Source organism: Leguminivora glycinivorella, chromosome 1 (assembly GCF_023078275.1).
Source record: "Leguminivora glycinivorella isolate SPB_JAAS2020 chromosome 1, LegGlyc_1.1, whole genome shotgun sequence".
Classification (NCBI taxonomy): domain Eukaryota; kingdom Metazoa; phylum Arthropoda; class Insecta; order Lepidoptera; family Tortricidae; genus Leguminivora; species Leguminivora glycinivorella.
In genome coordinates, this window is record NC_062971.1 from 1,646,335 (window position 1) to 1,670,348 (window position 24,014).

At 37.1% G+C, this 24,014-nt stretch overlaps 1 protein-coding gene across 2 annotated transcripts; it reads left to right on the forward strand.

Moving 5' to 3' along the window:
• The first annotated feature begins 2,288 nt into the window (after nt 1-2,288).
• LOC125232099 (venom serine protease Bi-VSP-like) lies at nt 2,289-23,991 on the forward strand. 2 transcript variants are annotated; one of them, XM_048137717.1, is made up of 9 exons: nt 2,289-2,494; nt 8,118-9,317; nt 12,769-12,926; nt 13,065-13,281; nt 13,694-13,835; nt 18,354-18,517; nt 19,234-19,335; nt 19,839-20,023; nt 22,208-23,991. In XM_048137717.1, the coding sequence occupies exons 1-9, from the start codon at nt 2,434-2,436 to the stop codon at nt 22,352-22,354; spliced, it is 2,376 nt and encodes a 791-aa protein (XP_047993674.1). In that variant the 5' UTR covers nt 2,289-2,433; the 3' UTR covers nt 22,355-23,991. The 2 variants fall into 2 exon arrangements, with proteins under 2 accessions (XP_047993674.1, XP_047993680.1); XM_048137723.1 differs by lacking the exon at nt 8,118-9,317 and having other exon boundaries at nt 2,294-2,494.
• Nucleotides 23,992-24,014: the final 23 nt, after the last annotated feature.

The following is a 24,014-nucleotide window of genomic DNA, read 5'->3' on the forward strand; positions in this document are numbered from 1 at the left end:
CGCGAACTCGCGGCCGCCAGGATGTACTTGTAGTTCGGCGATAGAATCGCGGAGTGAGCCGCCCCTGGTTTTGACCCAAAGTAACATACTTACTTAACAAGGCAAGTTGAATAAAAGCTTGTAAAAACAGGGCGCTTAGGGCCACTTGCACTTAACGAAAATAGAGGGTTAACCCACCATTTTATATGGAATTTGACAGATGACCTGCACGGGAAGCATGGTCGCGCTATAGACGATAAAATAGCAGGCCGTCCCTATCGCACTATTTGTAAGTGCGATAGGGACGGCCTGATATTTTATCGTCTATCGCGCGACCATGCTTCCCGTGCTGATTGGACCTAGCCCTGAGTTAAGTGGTTGGTGCAAGTGGACCTTAGTGACAGACCCGCTTGGTTACCGCTTGTAACTACCCGGAAATTTACAAATTAAGGTAAGGTGAGGGAAGATTTAAGGGTTTTTCTTTAGGGGTAAGATGAAATATATTCCGTATAACGAAACACTACAGCCGGTTTTCTATCTTAACCCGCAAATAAAACCCTTGAAATTTCCTCGACTTTACCTTATTTGATTACCGTAAAATTGAGTTCTTATCCCTTAAATGCATGACCTTGACAAAGACTTATTTACTTTTAATAATTAAGTTAAACATGTCAACATTTGTACATATCTGGAAAGGGTACGACATACAAAATTTGAATTTTGACACGATGACAATATATAGAGTCAAAAATGCATGATGTATATTACATATATACATCACTATGCATTTAAGGGTTAATGTGATTTTCGGCCCTTTACAAAATGCTACAGAAATTGTATCACCCGAAAGTCAAAGTACCATATTACCTTACATTGAGTAAGAGTAGTGACGTCGACGCCTCGAGTTGATAATATTGACCGTGGCGTCCATGGCCCTGCTGCCACCAGTAGTGATGACGTCACACTCGGATTGCCCGAGATTCCAGCCCGTTTAGTTCCGGTAATCGACCATCGGTTCCGGAAGTTAGGGTCAAGTGTCCCCTACGGTCATTCCGAACTGATATCGCTCCATTACCTTCATCATCATCATCATCATATCAGCCCTTTATCGCCCACTGCTGAGCATAGGCCTCTCTTCTAGTACGCCATGTATCCCGGTCCTGAGCTAGTCTCATCCAGTTGTGACCCGCAACCTTGCGGATGTCGTCCACCCAACGAGCTACGGATGCCAAGCGCTTCTTACGTCTGTAAGCGGCCACCATTCCGTTAACATTTTAGTCCACCTACCATCACTCTGCCTAGCAACATGTCCCGCCCAACTCCATTTTAGTTTGGTAATGACGAAACCAAAGACAAAAGACATGAGAACCTGCGACGTTTCAGTCGACGACACGTCCGATCGTGCGAAGTGGAAGGAAAGGACAGGAAAAGCAGACCCCAAAATCAGATGGGAATAATAATGCTGAGGAGAGAGAGAGAGAATGACGAAACCAACGTCTTGCACCTTGGTGCGACGACGGATCTCGACATTCCTTACGTTTTAGTAAGAGTTAGTGACGTCGCGAGTTGGTATTGACCATGGCCGTGCTGCGTTCAGTGGCGATGACGTCACACTCGGAATTTTGTCCAAGATTCCGACCCGCTTTGTTCTGGTAATCGACAATCGGTTCCGGAAGTTAGGGTCAAGTGTCCCCTACGGTCATTCCGGACTGGTATCAACATATGAATATATTACCTTACATTGAGTAAGAGCTGACGTTGATGCGAGTTGGTATTGACCATGGCCGTGCTGCGTCCAGTGGCGATGACTTCACACTCGGAATTTTGTCCGAGATTCCGGCCCGCTTAGTTCCGACAATTGACAATCCGTTCCGGAAGTTAGGGTCTGAACACATTGCGCGTCGCTACTCCACATATTATGGGTTGATTAATTATTACAAGTAACATTTGAACTGGCGCCTACGGACTATCAAACTTTTAAAAACAGCACTTCCGAACCTTGTTGTGTTTCTTGTGTCCATTAGCGGTGGTAATAGCTTACAGTCAGGCGACCTTCTTATTATGATTTGAAGGTACTAAAACGCATTAGTATTAAAGTATTGACTAACATTTTGTGTGGGTAGTTAACCCCGCTTATTGGTTCATACTTAATTCTCATTGAGTTAGGAAAGTTGACGCATATTGCCAATTATATAATATTCATTAAAAAAAGCTCACAATCACAAGCCGGACGCGTCATAAAAATCACCGCAGACCTTATCGCATAGTGCGTCATACGAAAATGACCACTGGTCATATATACGCGACCAGCCTCCGGCTCCTCAGTACACGACCACCGTCTTGACAAACACATGTCCCATACAATCTAAAATCAACCTAAAGTTGCGCGTACGTGTTTTTCTACTGAACTTTTTATCGTGTCAGTCGAGGCAAAACCTCCAAGTGGAGTGTACGATGGCGAAGCTGCTCTGTGTGTGCTTGTTTGTGTGTGTGCAATTAGTGTATTGTCAGTTTGGTGAGTTCTAGGTTCTAGGTTTACTTGGAAGAAGCTTTGGATAATATTAAAGTCTAACTTTCTAACTGTTCTTTCACATAGAACTTAAGCACCGTTGTAGAAACTTGGCACTGGATTTTGAATTCTATTTTGTAGTTCGAATGCTTGTTGAATATTGATATACCTAAAATTGTAATGAAATTTCACCAATAATAAATAATACGAAAAAAATATACACAATGAAGCTATAAACAGTATAAGCCAGTAGCGCTCTTAAAACGTAAATAATTAGGTAGTACCGAAATATAAAATAAATAGTTTAAATAAAATAAATTGGTGGTAAATGAATAGTTTCAGAAAGAAAAACAAAAATTTCAAACATTTGAACACACTTTTTATCGAAACTATAGGCACATAAGTAGCGTATTAAAATTAACCCTTTTTATTTCAATACGTTATGGTTTAAGAATGTATTTCTCCAAAAAGAATATATATAACATTCACTTAATTTAGAGAAATACAAAACAGTCTTACTTAAGTATTATTTACAAGTGTATGATTACAAAATTTATAATAACAAAACATGCAATAAAATCATATTTAAATATGTGGATACAGCGTTCGCCGGTATTAGCTGATAAGTACGTTACATTTTATTTACAAACAAATGCTGTTAGAACTACCCACAAAGATAGTAATAGCTTAATTATATCGTTTGTTTGATATTGGCCGAACTTTCAGTCATATAATATACATGTATGCACATAAGTATATATACACTCGTAAGTATGTATATCGTTGCCTAGCACCAATAGTATAGTCGACTACAAAGAGATGTCCTATTGCATTGTAATAAGGTGAAAAAATGGATACATCTCTTTGTAGTCGACGTACAAGCTTTGCTAATTTTGGGGGATAGGTAGATCTGTGAAAGGCGTCCTCCAATATTTTTATTTACTTATTATATATAATATTTAATTATGTAATATTTATTTATATATGACCGAGGTTTAACATTACGATGTTGTACGACTTGTACACTACCTATGTATATGTATTTGTTATTCTAATGTAATCACTTGCACCACCGAAAATGGAGGGTTAACCCGAGGTTCACCCATTATTTTATTTGGAATCTTTAAAACAGTTGACAGCCCACTAACCTTAAGTAGGTGGTGCAAATGGCCCTTACATACTTATTGCATGGACAAGTAGACGCAAAAAATATCTAAGTATGTACTTACTTTTTGAACCTTGTTTAGTCGCATCAGAAAATCAGAACGTTTGTCCCAATAAGTAGTAGTCCTTGTGTTTTATTTATTTCGAGATAACCCGCAAATGTGTCGTGTGTAGTGTCAATTATATCTATGCTATACTCATAAGGAACACGAATATTAGTCGCTAATTGTTACCAAGCAGATTCTCAATAGATAATGTTTGGCCCAAAGGTTAGCTGGTAGAGAATGCCTTTTGGTATTAATTAAGTTCGCCTTTTGTACATTTTTTTACTGTGCAGTAAAGTTTAAATAAATAAATAATGATTAAAATGATATGTAGGTATATAAAAAGGTTAATAGGTAGAAGTTTATGTGTCTGGATTTTATATTTAACTAGCCTTTTTCCATACAAACTTTGGACCACCCTTTCACCCCCTTTTGAAAAATTTTGAAAAATCCTTTTTTAGTGCTCCTTTCACCTTTTTAGGGACCTAAGTGCCAAATTTGTAATCTCTAGGACCAGCGGTTTCGGCTGTGCGTTGATATGTCAGTCAGTCAATTTCTTCTTTTACATATTTAGATTTAAAATAATAATTGATTACCCATTGACTTCTTAGTGTCCATAGTGACTATACATAAAATTTGCCATTACAAGAGTACCTAGGTACCTACAAAGGGCAAGGAATATTTGAATTCGACCTCTCGATTTCGTGAGTTTTTTTAATATTTAGGCACTAACCGTAAAAATGTAGTAGGTGAATTATAATGAGTGGTCAGTGAATGGAAATCAGTAGGTACCACTAGACTTCCAGTTTTTATCACTTGAAAAAAACAAAACATCGATTAACTCACGTTATTATTTCCCTATATTAAATACATAATTATTTAAGTTTTGATTGGCGTTTAGTATTCGAGTGTAAGGACCACTTACAGAAATCCCGCGGCCACATATATCTATACCCCCTATTTTACCTTACCGATAAGTTTTAATAGGTATTAGGTATATTTAACTCATTAGTTAAAGTTAATAAAACATTAAATAATGCAAATAGCTAATGTAACATCCTTGTAAAATGCTATGTTGTTAGTGCAGTCATTAAAACCTCAAAACAAACAAGTATTAAATAATTATCCTTATGATATGTAAAATCACCGCATGTCAAGTAATCAAAGAAACCAAAGCAAAGGGGACGACCGCTCGAAAATAGTTATTTGTTATACAAGGGGGCAAAGTTGTATTTTAACGCCGAGTGTGGAATTGAAAAACGAGCAAGTGAAAGGATTCTATAGTTGAACCACGAGCGAAGCGAGTGGTTCGAAATAGAATCCTGAACTTGCGAGTTTTTTAACACACGAGAAGTAAAATACATTTGCACCCGAGTGTAACACAAAACTTTTCCCCTCACTATAGCGAGGAAACTACAACGCAAAAAATGCGTTTATCACTGCTTCCAGTACTTCCACAGGTGGTAAATCATCTTTATTACGAGATTCACCTACTTTTATCAATTTTAAAGCAGTTAATTTGACTTTATTCAAGGTCAAATTACTTTACCCACTAGTGGATAAAATGCGTTTTTACCCGCTGGTATTAAAGGACAAAACACGTGTTTCCGAGTTAGTGAGGGGAAAAAATATTTCCATAGGAAATGTGTTCCTTATTTTCGTCTCGAGAATAGCTACGGCCGATAGTTATTTATATTTTATTTTCGGCTTTTTGAGTTTATCATCCGTTCACAGATTAACTCGGTAGCCGTTAGTAACCCTAGAAAGCAACTATTTTAATAGTTTGGCTTTTGGCCCTCTATCATCTTAATGATGATGATGATGGAGTCCAACCGATTGCGGCCATGGCGACCACTTCGATCCCTAAATAATGTTCCTATCATCTTATATGTGTACTAAGTACTTATATCAATCAGGCCAAACGGGACACATCCTTGAAGAACTTGAAGGACCTTTTTAGGGTTCCGTAGTCAACTAGGAACCCTTATAGTATAGTTTCGCCATGTCTGTCTGTCTGTCCGTCCGTCCGTCCGTCCGTCCGTCCGTCCGTCCGTCCGTCCGTCCGTCCGTCCGTCCGTCCGTCCGTCCGTCCGCGGATAATCTCAGTAACCGTTAGCACTAGAAAGCTGAAATTTGGTACCAATATCAATCACGCCAACAAAGTGCAAAAACAAAAAATGGAAAAAAATGTTTTATTAGGGTACCCTCCCTACATGTAAAGTGGGGGCTGATATTTTTTTTCATTCCAACCCCAACGTGTGATATATTGTTGGATAGGTATTAAAAAATGAATAAGGGTTTACCATTTGTTAGTCGTATACCTCGAAATCAAAAAATCCTTGTAGCTTTTCACCTATTCGCGTTTCGCCGCGATCTCAAAATTTCTGAACAATATTTTTTTCTTGTAGTATGATTTTTGGTCGCCAATTACAATGGTGTATAAAATTCATAGTATATTTATTATCCTGCCTTTTTTTACTGTAGTCGCTTTTCACCTCAATAGATATTTGGTTGTAATGCGTTATTAGATATCGTGATATTTCCCTTTTTTTAGCACTTTAACTCTATAGTTCTGTTTTACAAATGCATTTCGCATTTGTAGGTTTTCTCCTGGTTATATAACCTCGTTGTGCATATCACTGGTATTGTGGTATTACTAATAAAGTATTACTAATGCAAATGTCGATGTTGATATATGTCCATTTGACCACGTATTACATCCCAGTGATATAGACTTTTTTTAAAGCCATTAAATTAATGGCATTAATACAATAATATGTGACCAAGGTAAAATGCGACTAAATATATTTGCGGCTAACTGAATAGGCTATTAGTGATAAACGCTACATAAAAGTCTGCTATTGTTGTAAAAATCTATTGAAAGTATATGCGAGTAACAAAATATACTATCGATATTACACGCTACAACAAAATAGGCTATCGCGGCAAAACGCGAATAGGTGAAAAGCTACAAGGATTTTTTGATTTCGAGGCATACGACTAACAAATGGGGTTTACTAAGATCGTTTTTTGATATTATTAATATTTTCGGAAATAATCGCTCCTAAAGGAAAAAAAAGTGCGTCCCCCCCCCTCTAACTTTTGAACCATATGTTTAAAAAATATGACAAAAATCACAAAAGTAGAACTTTATAAATACTTTCTAGGAAAATTGTTTTCCACTTGATAGGTTCAGTAGTTTCTGAGAAAAATACGGAAAACTACGGAACCCTACACTGAGCGTGGCCCGACACGCTCTTGGCCGGTTTTTTCTCTTTCTAACCGACTGTGTTCAAAGTGTTCTTACTTGAGTTTCTTTAAAGATGCATTTCAATATCAATAGTCGGTCAAGCAAATTTTGTCACTTAAAAAGGCAGCAAAATGTATTATGGACGAAGGTTTAATTGTCCCATAGAATATTTGAATTTAGCGCTTTTTTCTACTGACAAGATTTACTTGATATTATATAGGTACCTATTATTTTTATATGAAGCTGGTTTGAACGTCACAGCCAATGTGTATGTATACAAACATTTGAGGAAAATACTGGTGTCTGTCTACGCGAACGCCAGTGCAATAATTATGATCCGGTAGTAGGTACTCGACCCGGCGCAAAAAATCACGCCAAAAAACCCGCGCGGTATGCTGTTTGCTCTTTAGTTTCTTTACTCAAACAAAGTTACCGCAGTTTTGTTAAATATTGACTGCCTACGGAATCATGTGAAGATTTAGAAGAAATATTGTAAAAATAGCCAATTAAAAAAACGCTGTCAGTCGTAGATAGGTATCTAATTACCTATAAAGTAGGTAAATAAATGTAAGTACCCCAAGAAATACTAAATAAATGGAAAACGGGTCATAGATACCTAAACGTCCAGACGAGACAATTGAACATAGGTTCCCTACCTTCCTTATGAACCTACTCCATGTCCACACAAAACTTAATACCTAATTTTAGTAATTTTAATCTTAAGTATAATGAGCTACGCGCGAAAAGGTCAAAATTAATTGAGAAATTTAAAGGGAAAAATAGCTTCTTGAAGAGGAGTACCTATGCCAAAAATGTTAAATCGAAAAATATGCTTCAGTGCGACTTACAAGACGTCAAGCTAATTTGCTGCATGTGAACCGCATATTTGATGGCCATTTTATGATCCATTCTCATCTTTATAACTTCAAGCCATTCACCAGAACTGTGATTTTCTTTACATATATCAAAATAGACATCTCCTTTAATATGTAGTGTATTAATTAAAGCTTCTTAAGTAGATATTAACTTTAATCTACCTGTCATTACTATTTCTCTTACCTACCTATTATTTTATTATATTCCTCAGTACATTAACTATCATGAAAATAATTTCTTGCAAATTTTACATTCAAAAATAATGTTGTCTAAAGCACCCAATTCTTACATCTAGGGTTCTTCCCGTCACGAGACAACCGAGGATTCAGCCAAAGTCTTCTAGACCCTTCCAGAATAAGGCAAAGGATTCAAACAGTTCTACACGTCCAACCTCAGAACAACAACCCGTCTTATGGCTACCCCACAGATGAATACGGCAGACCCATATACGACTATCGACCAAATTACGATTATGGCAGACCGAATTATGAATACAGTAGACCGAATCAATTCGGAAGGCCTCAACAGAATCAATTCTATGATCAAAGCGGGGCCAACCAATATGGCTTTCAAAATCCAGTAAATCAAAACAATTATCCACAAAGTCAGTTCCCAAACACAGGATTCAATACTCAACGACCAGAAAGTCAATTTACTAACACCAATGGTAATGGCTTTCAGAATCCCCCAAGTCAAAATGAATTCCAAAATCCGCCAAGCCAGAATGGTTTCCCTGATTCCATCAGTCAGGTTGGGTTCCCTACAGCGCCACCAAAGAATGAATTTCCTAATACCAATGAAAATGGATTCCAAAATCCCCCAAGTCAAAATGAATTCCAAAATCCGCCAAGCCAGAATGAATTCCAAAATCCGCCAAGTCAAAATGAATTCCAAAATCCCCCAAGTCAAAATGAATTCCAAAATCCGCCAAGCCAGAATGGTTTCCCTGATTCTAGCCAAGTTGGATTTCCTACCGCACCAAAGAATGAATTCCCTAATACCAATGAAAACGTATTTCAGAATCCACCAAGTCAAAATGGATTCCAAGATCAACCAAGCCAAAATAATTTCCAAAATGAACCTACTTTAGTTGGCTTCCCTGATAGGAGTAGCTTTCAAGATAACCCAAGCAGCGATATAAATTCAAACGCACCAAAAGAAGCAAAACAAAATGAAGATAGTCTCATTGTGATACCTGGAAACACTGAAAACATAGTAACTGATGGAGATTCTCTCATTGTGATTCCTGGAAACAGTGGAATTGCGGTACCTGATGGAGATGCTTTTGTTTTTGACGGACCTAGCAATGTTGCTGACTCTCAAGACGATAAAACTTCAGAAATCACTAAAGCTACAGAACAAACTCCTAAAGTGACAGAAGAATTTACGAAAGCTACAGAATCGACTACAGCATCTGCAACAACATTGCCGTCCTTGACTCCAGTGTCGGCGGACTCAAGGAACAATTTCAACTTTGGGCCGAGTGGCATCTTCCGTAATGTCTTTTCTTAATTACAAATGGAAAACTAACATTGCGCTATGTGATTTTTCTAAGGGGTGTTACATAAAAATGGTAGTTAAAGAAAATCAGATATCAGCAATTCCCGAAAGATTTGTACATTTGGATCACGTCTCCGATTTGGATAAAAATTGGTAGGCTGATAAAGTCCATGATGCTGAGCAAGATCCACTAGGTTTCCCAAAATATTCTAGGTTGATTGTATGAAACTTTCCTTTTTTGTTACCGAAAATGTATAGAAATCTGGTAACAAAAAAGAAAAATTTCATACAAACTACATAGGACATTTTGGTAAACCTAGTGGATCTTGCTCAGCATCATGGACTCTATCAGCCTACCAATTTTTATCAAAATCGGAGACGTAATCCAAATGTACAAACTTTTCGGGAATTGTTCATGTACCTACGAGTAGAGACAGTTAACAAGTAGGTTTCGTTTCTTTCATCTACATCATTTATTTATATCTTATAGTTTTCTCATTTTCTTTAACTACCGACACATTCATTTTTAACGCCAAGTTTGTGTTTAGCAGCACGACTCTTGTAGTTCATTTTATTTTAAGTCTCTTGATCATATGGTATCATTAAAACATGTTGTCTGTCTTTCTTTATTATCATCTATATGGGACTCTTTAACAAAATAATGCAATTAAGTTGCCATGTCATGCTTTAATTGTTTACCTCATCTTTTAAAATTTTATTTTTAATCATCTACAACATTTAAAAAGTATGTGTTTTCATATTTGTTCTAGTTCCACTCTGCGTAGTCTAAAAAGCCTCTTCCTTTAAGATCATGTTACTAAATATACAATGTATGCATAAGACGTTTTAATTTTATTAGAGGTTTAAATTTTTACTGTAATGTTGAGTGTGCATGCGCAAATTCTCGTGTTCTGATAGATATAGATATTCGTGTATTTGAAAGTTCATAGCATAATTTTAGTTATGTTTATGTTTTATTGTCACTGATTGTTTACGCGTTTACTTTTAATTTCTTACGCGTTATCTAAACGCTTAATTTATTGTTTACAAATATTAGTTCATTTAACTTTGTACGTATTAACAGAGAATATTATCTTTATATTTCGCTTCCCTGTCAGTAGTAGCATTTTGAGAAAGCTTAAAATAGCCTGATGTCTCGCATCCTCATCTCACAATACGAGTATGCACAAGTTCAATTAAAGTACGATGCGCATATCGATGCGAGTTGACATTGACGACGAGTCGAGCGACCTCACGAGCCGTGGTCAAGGTCTCTCCGTTACTCAATGGCTTGTAAACATGGCTAGTGTCGTTGACGGACCGGTCAGTCGTGATTGGCCCCTTGCTTCTTATCGAACCAGGGTACGTAACCAAATGGACAAACGATTACGAAATGGACAAACGTTTCGATCGGCGTCAATGATTGTCATTTCAGCTAGGCAGGCAAGGGAAATAGGTAAAATTCCAATCGTTCATGGAAATGGTAACCTAAGGAAAGTACCTAAGGAAACTTAATTTTCGTTCGTGTCAACGTACGATTGTTTTGTTGTAAATTCTAGTGATAATACATAATTAGGTATAAGTATAAACTTTCTTACTTTGGAAGTAAATCTAAGAACTATTTGGATCCCGGCAGTGATCACTGTCATCAGGTTACAGAGAGTTAACGAAGTTAGTACCTACGTGTTTAAACGTGAAAAATAATCATAAATTATTAACAGTGTTCCTATTTTGTGGAAGATAGGGTGTGTATTTAGATTAAATCGGCTTCTAAACATTCAAATAACCTTCGCAAAAATAATAAATATCATGACTCTCAATTATAATCCTAACCATTCGACTTCAAAACAATAATTAAAATACGTCAAACACAACACTAATTTTTGTCGGTGCCTGACACAAAAAGGCCTTATCTTTGCGAGAGGTTTATAGTGACTTATAACATTTAAAACAACATTTTGAGTCCACGAATGATAACGCTTAAATTATTTAAATGTCGTCGAGTGTATAAAAACCTGACAAACAAGGTGAACCAGTGTGGCTTGTGTCAAGACAAATTACTTCGTTTTAGGTCTTATTTGGACTTTTGAATGACTGCGGTTAGGTAGACAGGTATATAATTATTTCTGCAAGTTCAAGTTTAGTTTTTTTATTTGGCCAAGTAACAAAACACGATACATCTAGCAAGTCAATTACAGGTCATTGCTAAAACTAATCATGCAATATCTTAAAATAGCTTATATAAAACAAAGATATAATTCATATATGTAAGATGTACATTATTTTTCATTTTCTCAGTAAATTCATTGATTGAATAGAACGGATTACATTGAAAGATCATACTACTTAATAAATAAACCCCTTTTTCTGTATTTAATACAAACAATTAATACATCGGGGTTTTCGGAGCGGGAATGATTTGAGAAAGAGTAGAGATAAACAGATATGTTAGTCTAAGAAAATATCATATTATGCCTAATGAATAACTACCTCTCTGCGAGTTGTATACAATCTGTGACAAAGTTTTATTTTAATTTCCGTAAAAGTCTTATAACTTATAAGCAGAGATCGGACGGATTTGCGACATTCTTAGTGACTTACGTCATTTTAATGACTTTTAGTACGAGATGACGCACAAAAATCCGATCTCTGCTTATAAGGTAACAATAAAAATAACTTTAATTAATTACCTGCTGTAAATTTAATAGTTGACACGATTTTCAGAATAAATTATGAAGCATTTTCTTGTAAATGAATAGACTTACCTGAAGAGGTTGATAATGAATGGCCATTTTAAAATATGTACCTATATGTATGATTCATCTTTATTTATTTTATTTTTCAATCAATTATTCGGTAGAAACCTGCTAGAGTACGATCTGTTTTTAAGTAAATACCTACTCTTTGGCTAATGTCAAACGTTCCCGCTCCGAAAACCCCGATGTATGACAATTATATATTAAGGCATCCATCCACTTAACATAAAGCATGCACAACTATTAAGTCCTATTTTATAGAGGCAAGGTGTCTATTAAGCATGCTTACATTACTTACGCTTAGTCAATCTCAATACAATATGTTAAGTTTAACCAATAATTTTATTTTAGAAAAGTTATAAAAAATTGCATGCATGTATAATGGTTTGGTTTTATACAACTAATAATCTATATTTTTAATTTTCCTGAATCATTATTAACAATGTGGAAAGGTACTAAAATATTAAGACAAGATTACTGACAAGTTTTGACGAATTCAAGAATCCGAGCAAGTAAAATTCTATAATTAAGTAATTTATTAAATTTACGCGTGTACGAGCATTAGTGACGTTTGTCTTAATCTATCACTTTGATTTATGTAAGAATTTAATAAAACAGGAACTTACAAATGAAAGCTTTAAGTAGTTAGGTCTTTTTTAGTAAGGGGTTAAAACTGTATTTTGCTTACAGAGGAAACCTGCACGACGGTAGAAAATGAGGTGGGCAGCTGCATCTCCGTTATGGACTGCCGGCCCTACCTGAAGCTGATTCAGGAGTCAAGAAGCAACCCTAATGCTTTAAGGTTATTACGACAAGCTCACTGCGGCTTCCAGGGAAATGACCCCAAGGTAAATAAATAATATACGACATCGTTACACAGATCAAGATCAAGAAGGCTTGTGCTGTGGGTATTCACATTCAGACAGCGATAAGTATATATCATAATAAAAATAATGACTCATTTCATACAATTGTTCTTTTCGCAGGTTTGCTGTCCCCGCCCCGGCATTCCTACTGGTTTGCCCCCCACTCTTCCTCCCACCGAGCCCACTTCACCACCCACTCAGCCCACGGAGCCCACTCCAAGCCCGGAGCCTAAGGAGCTGGATCATTTGGAGGCCGTGTCGCTGCCAGAAGCCCCCGTGTGTGGCGTCAGCAATGCATCCTTTAGCAGGGTTGTTGGAGGCATTCCTGCTAAGCTGGGTAAGTTGTTGTTGCATCAGGAAACATCAGAAAAAATATATAAAATTTGTGAATTTTGTGTGGTCATTAACACCCTGGGTTAAGGATTTAGGCGCTGGTACTACCACCCAGCAGGCTTACTCCAATCCTAGAGCCTTATGAACTAGAAGCCACAGCTTGCGGCTACATTCCTGCTTAGGTGAGTTCCCCTTGAGAATGGAAAGAAAACCATATTAGAACTAATCACAGTCAGAGGCTAATCAACATTGGTGAGAAGAAGCTAAAAAAAAGTTGCCACAGGTTGAGTAATGTGATGCTGTGACGTTTTTGAACTATAAAACACCCTTGGAGTGCCTACTAGCAAGAGTATAATGAATCTGCTTACTATTTGTAAATCTAGTCGTCACCACTGACACTTCGCCACTTGTTCCAGGTGACTTCCCCTGGATGGCGTTACTGGGCTACAAGGAGCGGCGCGCCGGCGCCGGCGCACGCTGGCTCTGCGGTGGATCGCTCATATCCGCCCGCCACGTGCTGACTGCCGCCCACTGCATACACACCAGGGAAAATGATCTGTGAGTGTTATTATTCATGTATTGTGTGGCTTATTTATTATTATACTAGCTTTGCCCGCGGTTTTGCTCGCGATAAATTCGAAAATTGCGGAATGCTCCATGCAAACTTCCACCATACGTTTTAGGGAAGAGGGTATTAGAAAAGACAAAAAGTAGTCTATGTCACTCTCCATCCCTTCAACTATCTGCACTGAAAAAATCACGTCCAGTCACCCCTCTGTTTTGTCGTGAAAGACGGACAAACAAACAGACACACACACTTTCCCATTTATAATATTAGTATGGATTATTTGTATGTCTTTTGCACCATGTCATAAAATAAATATACACAGTCTTTTACGGTCTGGTACGGCTTCGGTTATATCGTACAAAGACGGAACCGTCCAGTGTCCACTATATACGCGCCCCACGGAACTATAATAATAATAATATACCTACCTATGTAGCGTGTGAATCACAAACTAATATTATTATTAGCATAACATCTGCGCCAGGCTTAAACAGCTCATTTTGGTCTACATATTTTATAAATTCGTAAAAATACACATCACTTTATTATTAGCAGTATTTCCGCACTAAAGCGAAACTAATCGATTTCGTATATTCAACCTTGTGAACTAGTACCTAACAAATAATTTTGATTGTCATTCAACGCCGGAGTTTTGATCGCAATGACAAATATAGGTAACTATAGTTTATAAAATACTCAATTTGAAAAAAATCACCGCAGTTTCGTAATAAGCCTCATTACTATGTAAACAACTCCATTGTGTGTTCACAGAGAATGAGTCCAAATGCAAAAAATATGACTTATTACTTATTACATATCGACATGAACTTCTATGAACCATTGATTCATATGTGATAATTACGCCGTGGCTTGCGTGGGCGATGCGACGCATACGAAATCAAACCTTATCGATATGGAAGTATGAGACGCGACGGCGACGGTCGCGCGATGGTCGCGCGACCATCGCCCACGCAAGACACGGCGTTAGTAGAATTCCGTTAAACTCTCCCAGTTACTCAAAAATGTAAATAAATATAATATTTAGAATAAGATGAAAATTGTACATTGTTGACCATTTAAAAGTGCTTATTGTAAGCCTATTTGAATAAAGAATATTAACCACAATATTTATGAAATTTACTATTGTTAGCTAATGGATACTTATTTAGAAGGTGTTTGAAAATGTTAATTGAACAGTTTCATTAATCTGAAATTCATTTAATTCATATTAGCTAGGTACTAGACACTAAAACAGAAGATCATCTAAATAATTATTAGAATAGATATTAGAGAGGATAAATAGAATGAAGTGAATGAAAATTTACGGAGAAAATATCAAGACAACCCCATACATTTATAATGATGGTGTACGAATGAAAAGCGTTAGGAAGGCGATTTTTGAATCTCGCATACGGGATTTTGTCACTAAAATACCGGTTGAAAACGGTGACTTGCTTATTATTTTCAGTGACAATTTTCTGAATTCGAACGCGTGAGACTCAAAAATCGGCCCGCAGGCCCCGTAGCCGAATGGCATTTACGACGCAAAACGAAAACAAAGCGCCACGAAAGGTAGTCTGGCTTTGTCGCGTCAATACGCAAGAGCAATAGAGATAGATATCTACGTGCGTTTCGTTTCGTGAGCGTTTGTGCCATTCGGCTACGCACGTAATCCATAACAATAATATTCTGCATTTAAATACAATGCACATGTACTTATGTATAAATTGTATATTGCATATCCAACAATTTTCCTGGTCAGTGTTATACTTATTGCGATTGTCGTATTGTATCACAAATCGTTTCTCCTGAAGGGCAAACGGAAGCACTGCAGTATGAATTACAACATTTACAACTTTAATGAGAAATAAAAAAACTGGGATTTTTCCAGTTCCGTTAGATTATACAATTTTATGATTCTAGTGAATGACAATAAATGAGATATTTTTTTTATTGTTATTATGCTTCATATGAGATATGATCATACGATAGGCGACCAGTCTGGCCTAGTCGGTAGTGACCCTGCCTGTTACGCCGTGGTCCCGGGTTCGAATCCCGATAAGGGCATTTATTTGTGTGACGAGCACAGATATTTGATCCTGAGTCATGGATGTTTTCTATGTATTATATATATATCGTTGGCTGAGTACCCACAACACAAGCCTTCTTGAGCTTACCGTGGGACTCAGTCAATCTATAATATTTATATTTATCAAATACTTTGATGATGTTTATTGCACTTATTCGGTGAAGATATCCCGGAACTAATGTCACATTCATTATAAAAATAAATGAAGATAATTACTTAATATAAATATACTCAGTATTTAGAATTAGAGTCTCCAACCGTTTCGGTAGGTACTTTTTAGTATGAAACAAAATTTTCTTTAGTAGGTCTTTGAAATACCTTTTTCAAGCACTGAGAATATTGAGATACACAAATATACGAAAGGAAAGGTTGTCTATTCGGAATGCAAAAATGCATTGCTACGCCAGGTAGAAACTTATGTACTTCTTTATTAATATAAAATATGATTTGGTACTATTTTCCGGTACGGTAAGAAAAATACTGGTTTCGACGAAAGCGAATATAATACATACCTAATTACAGAATTCTTCGTCGCAAAAGTATAATCCTTCTAAAAATATTTTTTTACCATATTTTCAAGCTTCTGTTGCAAAACCACAAACGTACAATAATACTACAATTTTATTGTCTCTCCAAGGCCCGCGGCAGATTCTCAACCGGTTTATATGTAAATACGCGATGCATGTGGTTACATTAGCTTGTATTTGTCTCTGTTAAGTGGCTGGTTACGTCACGGAATCAACACATCCATAAAAAGTACCATCCTAGTATGGATGGTCATAATCATGGTACATAACATTACGAAAATGGTAGTTCTATATACCTTCACTAGTCACTACACGACTAGGTACAGTCAGCCAAGAAAGTGGTTTACCACTTTTCGACTCTATTTTAAACTCATTAGGTCAAAAAGTGGTAAACAACTTTTTTGGCTGACTGTACCTATGAATACATAGAAGTTGTACCTACATACGATAAAGTTTGTAAGATCACTATTGTGATTTTTTTGATCATCAGATCATCATCATCCTCCTTGCGTGACCCCGGCATTTGATCATGAGAGAAGTAAAAAAACTATCGTACCGCAAAATCAATGTTTCATTGATCAAACTGCAATGTAAATAAACTGACGCCTGTATTAAAAGGTATTAGGCAGATCACGATGTGCACATGAAACTGCTCATATTTTAGTGTCACTTTAAGCGATGAAAGGGTTGAAAGAAAATTAAAATATGATATTTCAATGATATGTAGGTGGTTGGCCCAATAAATACCCACAGTAGATTACAATTACAGTCTTCTAAATACCCACAGTAGATTAAGGGGGTGGTGAAAATTATTATCTTTCCAATCACGGAAACCATTCGGGTATTCCGGACGGACGGACTTTGGGAGGCGTGCGCGGAGCCGAAGCTAACACGTAGAGTCCCTTTTGACACTTTATGGGATGCTGCCCTTACCCGTGTCATGGAACCGACGCAGAGGCAGCACCCGCTAGGATGTAAGGAAGGACTAATTAAATATAAAATATTGACAACTACAAAAACAAGCACGTAGTCTAGAAAGTTAAATTAACAAGAGTGGCAATAGTCGATTGATTGTTATAAAGATGAAAATCACTTAGTCTCGCTAAGGCCGTTTCTTCGGAATCCTTCTTTAGTACAGGATAGGGTTGTAAAAAAACGGTTTTTTTTCTGGCTTGAAAAAAAAAACATGAAAAAAAAACCGTGAAAAAAAACAGTTTTTTTTCTGGAGTATGTTTTTTTTCTAAAGTACGAAATCTCAAAATTTGCAAAGTAGTTAATACTTTTATACGGTTTTTTAGACTTAATGTTAACTATTAAACGAATTTAATCAAATAACTTTAATTTCTGGTCTTATAAAAGTAACATTTACGAAATCTGTAGTTTGTAGTTATCACTATTTACTGTTGGCAACACCACCACCTCTCCACGCTACACGCCGCATCGGGAATTCCCCAATAAACGTTTGTATACTGAATTAAAATGTACGTTATTGTTATTGAAACACGTTACAACTCACGAAAAACCGTTATTGTCGTATTATTTGTTCATCTGAAAAAAAACCATATTTAGAAAAAAAACCATGGTGCTCGGTTTTTTTTCATGTTTTTTTTCATAATTCTGAAAAAAAAACATTTGGTTTTTTTTCTATTTACAACCTTAGTACAGGATCCCTGCTCCGTCCTCACATTCGAAGGCCCTGATGAGTCTCCGGGTGCCTCTCACTCTTATTGAGACTGCTCAAATAAGGGAAATTTGGACCTTTACCTTTTGGTTTTCCCCAAGTTTTCCCCATTTTGTATTTAATTTTGATGCTGTTCTTTTCAGTAAATTGCTATATTCGGTCCAAGGAAGGGCTGTTAAAATTTTACATATGTTTTTATAACTTTTTTCAGCTACCTTGTGCGTTTGGGAGAGCTGGACCTCGCCCGCGACGACGAGGGCGCCACTCCCGTGGACGTGCCCATCAAGACCCTGGTCAAACACCAGGAGTACAGCCCCAAGTCCTTCACCAACGACATCGGCATTCTCGTTCTATCCCGGAACGTGCAGTTTACAAGTAAGACCTATTTTCATTATATTTTTATTTTTATACATTTCTACCTGACTTATTAAATAGAAATATTAAAATCTCAAAAAAAAAATCATACAAAGCTTGATGTGCTTAAGAAAACACCTAAATGACCATACAATCTTTAGAAACATAGAAATTTGTAATTTGTCCTCAGTCACCCGTTGACCACGAGCGCTGTAAAGTGTTCGAAATGTCGGGATGAATTGTAAATTCATTATACGCGATTTAATCCGTTTCCATAGTTTTATTTCATGAGTAACTATCGCGGTACCCGAAGACAATATTATAGAAATTTCATTTTATTTATTAACCCCCGACGCAAAAACGACGGGGTGTTAGAAGTTTGACATGTCTGTCTGTCTGTCTCTGTGTGTGTCTGTCTGTGGCAGCGTAACGGATAAACCGATTTAAATTTCGTTTTTTTTTTGTTGGAAAGCTGAGAAATAGCCATGTTTCATGAAAATCGGTCCACTATGTCGTGCGTTTTGCAAAATTTTAATTTTGTGGTTGGGTTGTCATGGAAGATCTGATTTTCCTGGATGGAGATGGCAATAAAAGAAGAAGTTTCCGTGGACCAAAAGAAAAGTTACTCAAATCGAACCAGAATATGAAATTTGGTATAGTTAAAAATACATAAAAATATTGCTACATGGCGGTAAAGAAAAACCATTGGTAACAATGACACTTGTTTCTTGTTTCAGATTTGATCCAGCCCATCTGCATCCCGCGCAGCGGCGACCTGCGCTCGCGCAGCTACGAGGACTACACGCCGCTTATTGCTGGATGGGGAGACACCGAGTTCCGTGAGTATCAATACTGAATACTACTCGCGCTGGCCACGATGGCAACAATGAAATTTCTAAACCACCTCCTGAGATTGAATAGTATGTTTAACTCTCTAAGGGCCACTTGCACCAACGAAAATGGGGGTTAACCCGAGGGTTAACCCGCCATTTTATATGGAGTTTGACAGATGACAGCCCACTAACCCTGAGTTAAGTGGTTGATGCAAGTGGGCCTAAGGACCACTTGCACCAAAGAAAATCCCATCATTTTATATGGATTTTGACAGATGACAGCCCACTAACCCCGAGTTAAATGTTTGTTGCAAGTGGGCCAATGGTTACCCTCCTGACCGAATCAACTCACTTCAGGTGATTACATGTTAATACTTTTTCTTTGTATCACATAAATCGTTCATTGGATTTCGGCTCATTCTGTAGTTTTAATCTGTTTAATTACTTGTTTAGGTCTGTTTTAGTTAATTTGTCCAAGTTCACATGCAACTTTTAACTATTTTGTTTAGGTGGTCCATCTGCTACGCATCTGCAAGTTCTCCAACTGCCAGTAGTCAGTAATGACTTCTGCGCGCAAGCGTACTCGGCGTACAAAGCACAAGTGATCGACCAGCGAGTATTATGTGCCGGCTTTAAGAAGGGGGGGAAAGACGCTTGCCAGGGTGACAGCGGAGGGCCGCTCATGCAGCCTATTGTAAGTAGCACCATAAATTAAATATAACCGGATCATACCATCCCATTACATTAACATTGGACAAAAATCTACAATGGAGTCCTCATATAAAGAAACTAGCAAGCAAATTAAGTTCAGCCGCATACGCCGTTAGGAGAATCAGGCAACTGACTAATGTTGAGACAGCTCGCCTAGTGTATCATAGTTATTTTCACAGTGTAATGTCATACGGTATTCTGGTTTGGGGCAAAGCAGCTGACATACAGACTATCTTTGTATTACAAAAGAGAGCCATTCGTTCTATTTACAACTTAGGAACACGTGAATCAGTAAGAGAACTCTTCAAAGAAATTAATATCTTAACTGTAGCTTCCCAATACATTTATGATAGTATAATTTATGTTGTTAAGAATTTAGACTGTTTCACTAAGAATTCTGATATCCATAATTATAACACTAGAAACAAAAATAAGCTTGCCATAAAGAAGTTTCGTGTCCGTAAAGTACAGAAGTCATTTGTTGGGCAATGCATTCATTTTTATAATAAGTTACCTGACACTGCTTTGAGATTACCCCTCCCAGCTCTTAAGAACTACTTAAAAAAATCATTGATGTTAAAGGCTTATTACAGAGTCGAGGACTATTTGACAGACAAACATGCATGGCCCGAACCAGAAACTACAAAAAACGAATAGCAATTAAAATAATTGTATTATGTATAGAGGACACAGTTCAGATAAGAAAGCACATCAAATATTTTATATTTTATGTTGTGTAGGTAAATTACATATTTAATGATATTGAGATTCATATTATCTTTTTCTTCTATGACAATTTGATATGTTTTCTCTGAAGAAGAACGACGTATTATTAAGCAATAATATAATTTATTGAAATTGATTTCCATAGAGTACCTAGTCTGTTCATATTCTTTGATGAATACTTTTGCATGTTAAATTGTATGTTGTTATTTAATGCATGTTAATTATAAGATGTAATGTTTTGAAAAGAAGTTGCCCGCCGAGTTTCTTGCCGGTCCCATAGTGGATACCCCCCTCCCAACTGAGGGGGGACTGAAATCTTCTCGAGGCTGAGGCGTAGGGTTAGAGCCGGCGTAGCTTTATTTGACGTTCATATGCGCATTGTAATATGCCTACTTGAAAAATAAATATTTCATTTTCATTTTCATTTTCCATACATTAAAATGCGACCGCCTACGAACGCGCTTACACTCCACCACACATAGATGGCGCCACAAAAAATGCCTTGTTGCCACCGATTATTTGTAGATTGGCATTAAGTGTCAATTCCGAGCCGTAAATCTATGTCAAAAGTGACACTTAACGCGTGATCGACCGGTGAGTGATGCGCTGGCTTCAAGAAGGGAGGGAAAGACGCTTGTCAGGGTGGCAGTGGGGGGCCGCTCATGCAGCCTATTGTAAGTAGCACTTAGTGTTTCGTAGGAATTCGTAAGACTACTAGGCCTAGCATACTTGGCGTACAAGTCGCATGTGATGGACCGGCGACTGATGCGCTGGCTTCAAAAAGGGAGGGACGGACGCTTGCCAGGGTGATAGTGGAGGGCCGCTCATGCAGCCTATTGTAAGTACTCTCATGCCGCTAGTTGTTACTTGTACAAGACGAAAGTGGTCGACCGGCTAGTGGTACGTGCCGACCGAAAGGAGGAAAAGTCAGGGTGACAGAGATTAGGGAGGGTAAGATAGGAAACGATGCAGGGTAAAAATATAGATAGAGGTACGATTTTTTAAGCAATCTTATTATTTATTAGGTACGGGATCCTAAACCTTATATTGATTTAAACTAACACGATCTTCACTCATATTATTAAATTAAAACGGGTCAAATATAAAACGTAAGTTTTACGCGATTAAGTCCCGTTTTAATTTAATAATATCCTAAACCTTATTGGCGAGAAACTATTAAAAAGGCAGCACTACGACTCCAATGACCACACTACTCTGACTACGACTAAGAAGAAGAAACCTTTGTAATACAGTCGTTCCGTCTTTACTATCAGCTCCTGCAATTTGTGCCTTGTAGATTCAACAAGCTGCCTCCTTGACAAATTTTAACTTGTCCGAGCATGACGATTCAACGAGACGAGCCAGCAAGCGGTATAATACCGACTAAAAACTATTAATTTCATTGTTAAAAGTTTCATAATCGTTTTCTTTTCTTTTCCAGTACAACAGTGAGACATACACGACATTCTTCTACCAGATCGGAGTAGTATCGTACGGCAAGAAGTGCGCCGAGGCCGGTTTTCCGGGCGTCTACACCCGGGTCACCAACTTCGTGCCCTGGATAGAGGAGACTATAGCCAACAATTGATAAAGAAAGAACTAGCTACTACTCACCAATGATTTTACAAATATAGGTCATTCCACGAGAGTTTAGGTGAATGATTATAATGCCATATCAAATTGAACGGAATAAATGTAAACAAACTGCTGTCACTGTCAAAGTAAAACAGCTTTTTAATTTCATTTCAATAAATGTATCGAAACATTTTGTTTTTTTAAGGGTCACTTGCACCAACGAAAATGGAGGATTAACCAGAGGGTTAACCCACCATTTTATATGGAATTTGACAGTTGACAGCCCACTAACCCTGAGTTAAGTGGTTGGTGCAAGTGAATATATAAAGATTTCAAAATATGGCAGTTTTTAATACCTCGAATGGTGGATTTTTTTTATTAGCACCGGCCTCACCTTTGTTTACAATAATTCCGTCTAATTCGGAATGGCGGTATAGTGTAAACCTGAGTGGACACTCGGTCGGCGGGGCGTGTGCTCGTGTGCACGTGTGCACGCTATGCAGCGTCGACACAAGTATGAGCTTCATTCAATTGTTTCACATTCACGCCGCACGCTCAATATAAGCGTGAACTCAGGCATTAATTTTACGCTTATTGATTGGTATTTCTTGCGTTGGCGTGTTGAACATCAATTTTAGCCAGTAAGCTTAGAGACCGATTAAAAGCGGAACATTTCACTGACTTGAGAGGAAATGGGCTCAAACCCATGACCACTGGATCCCTAGCCCAGTGCTATATCATCTGAGGAGCCAAGATGTCAACCAACAGTTAATATACCTACCATATGGGCCTATAGATTATAGCTCTCTGTTTTTTTATAGTTAATGGAAAGGTACTTAAATAATATTAGTTTGTATAGTACTTGGAGCTTAGACTTTTATAAAAACATTTCCAGGCGAACGAGGGCTAATTTATGACAAAACTCAATTATATTAGGTTGTATATTTATAGTAAGTACTCATATTGTATTTTTGAGTCATTGTCCACACGAGTGTTTGTGTTAAGATTATTGTAGGTGCTTATATTATAAGGAAACGAAATCTCACAATTAGAGGTAATGTTATTACAAGTACATGACAAGACATACATTTAATTTTATGCTTACAAAACCTATCATATTTTTCCTTTATTCGTTTTAATACTTATTAAATGTTAAAAGAGACATTACCTATAAGATCAAATTATGAATACAATTCCCATGTGACAGTATTTCTGATTGTAAGTCCGTTTTCACGTTATCCGATCCGATATCGGATGTCGGAAGGATTTCAATGGAAAAAATCCAAGATGGCGCCTGTAATGTCTGGGGAATCTGTCCTACATCCGATATCGGATTGGATAATGTGAAAACGCACTAAGAGTGTTTTCACTTATTCGATCCTATGTCGGATGTAGGAAGGATATCAAAGGAAAAATCCAAGATGGCGTCCTTAATATACAGGATATCAGTCCTACATCCGATATCGGATTGGATAATGTGAAAACGCACTAACTCAATACATTAGTTATTTGTTATCTTATCATTATATTTATTTATTTGTAACATAATTTTATTTAAGTAGGCGTTTAAGCTTTAATTAAGTTTTTTTTATATGAAATGTGGATTGTTGTTTATGCACTCAGTAAGAATAAAGTTCATATTGTGAATAATGTCGTATTTTAATTTTATATCA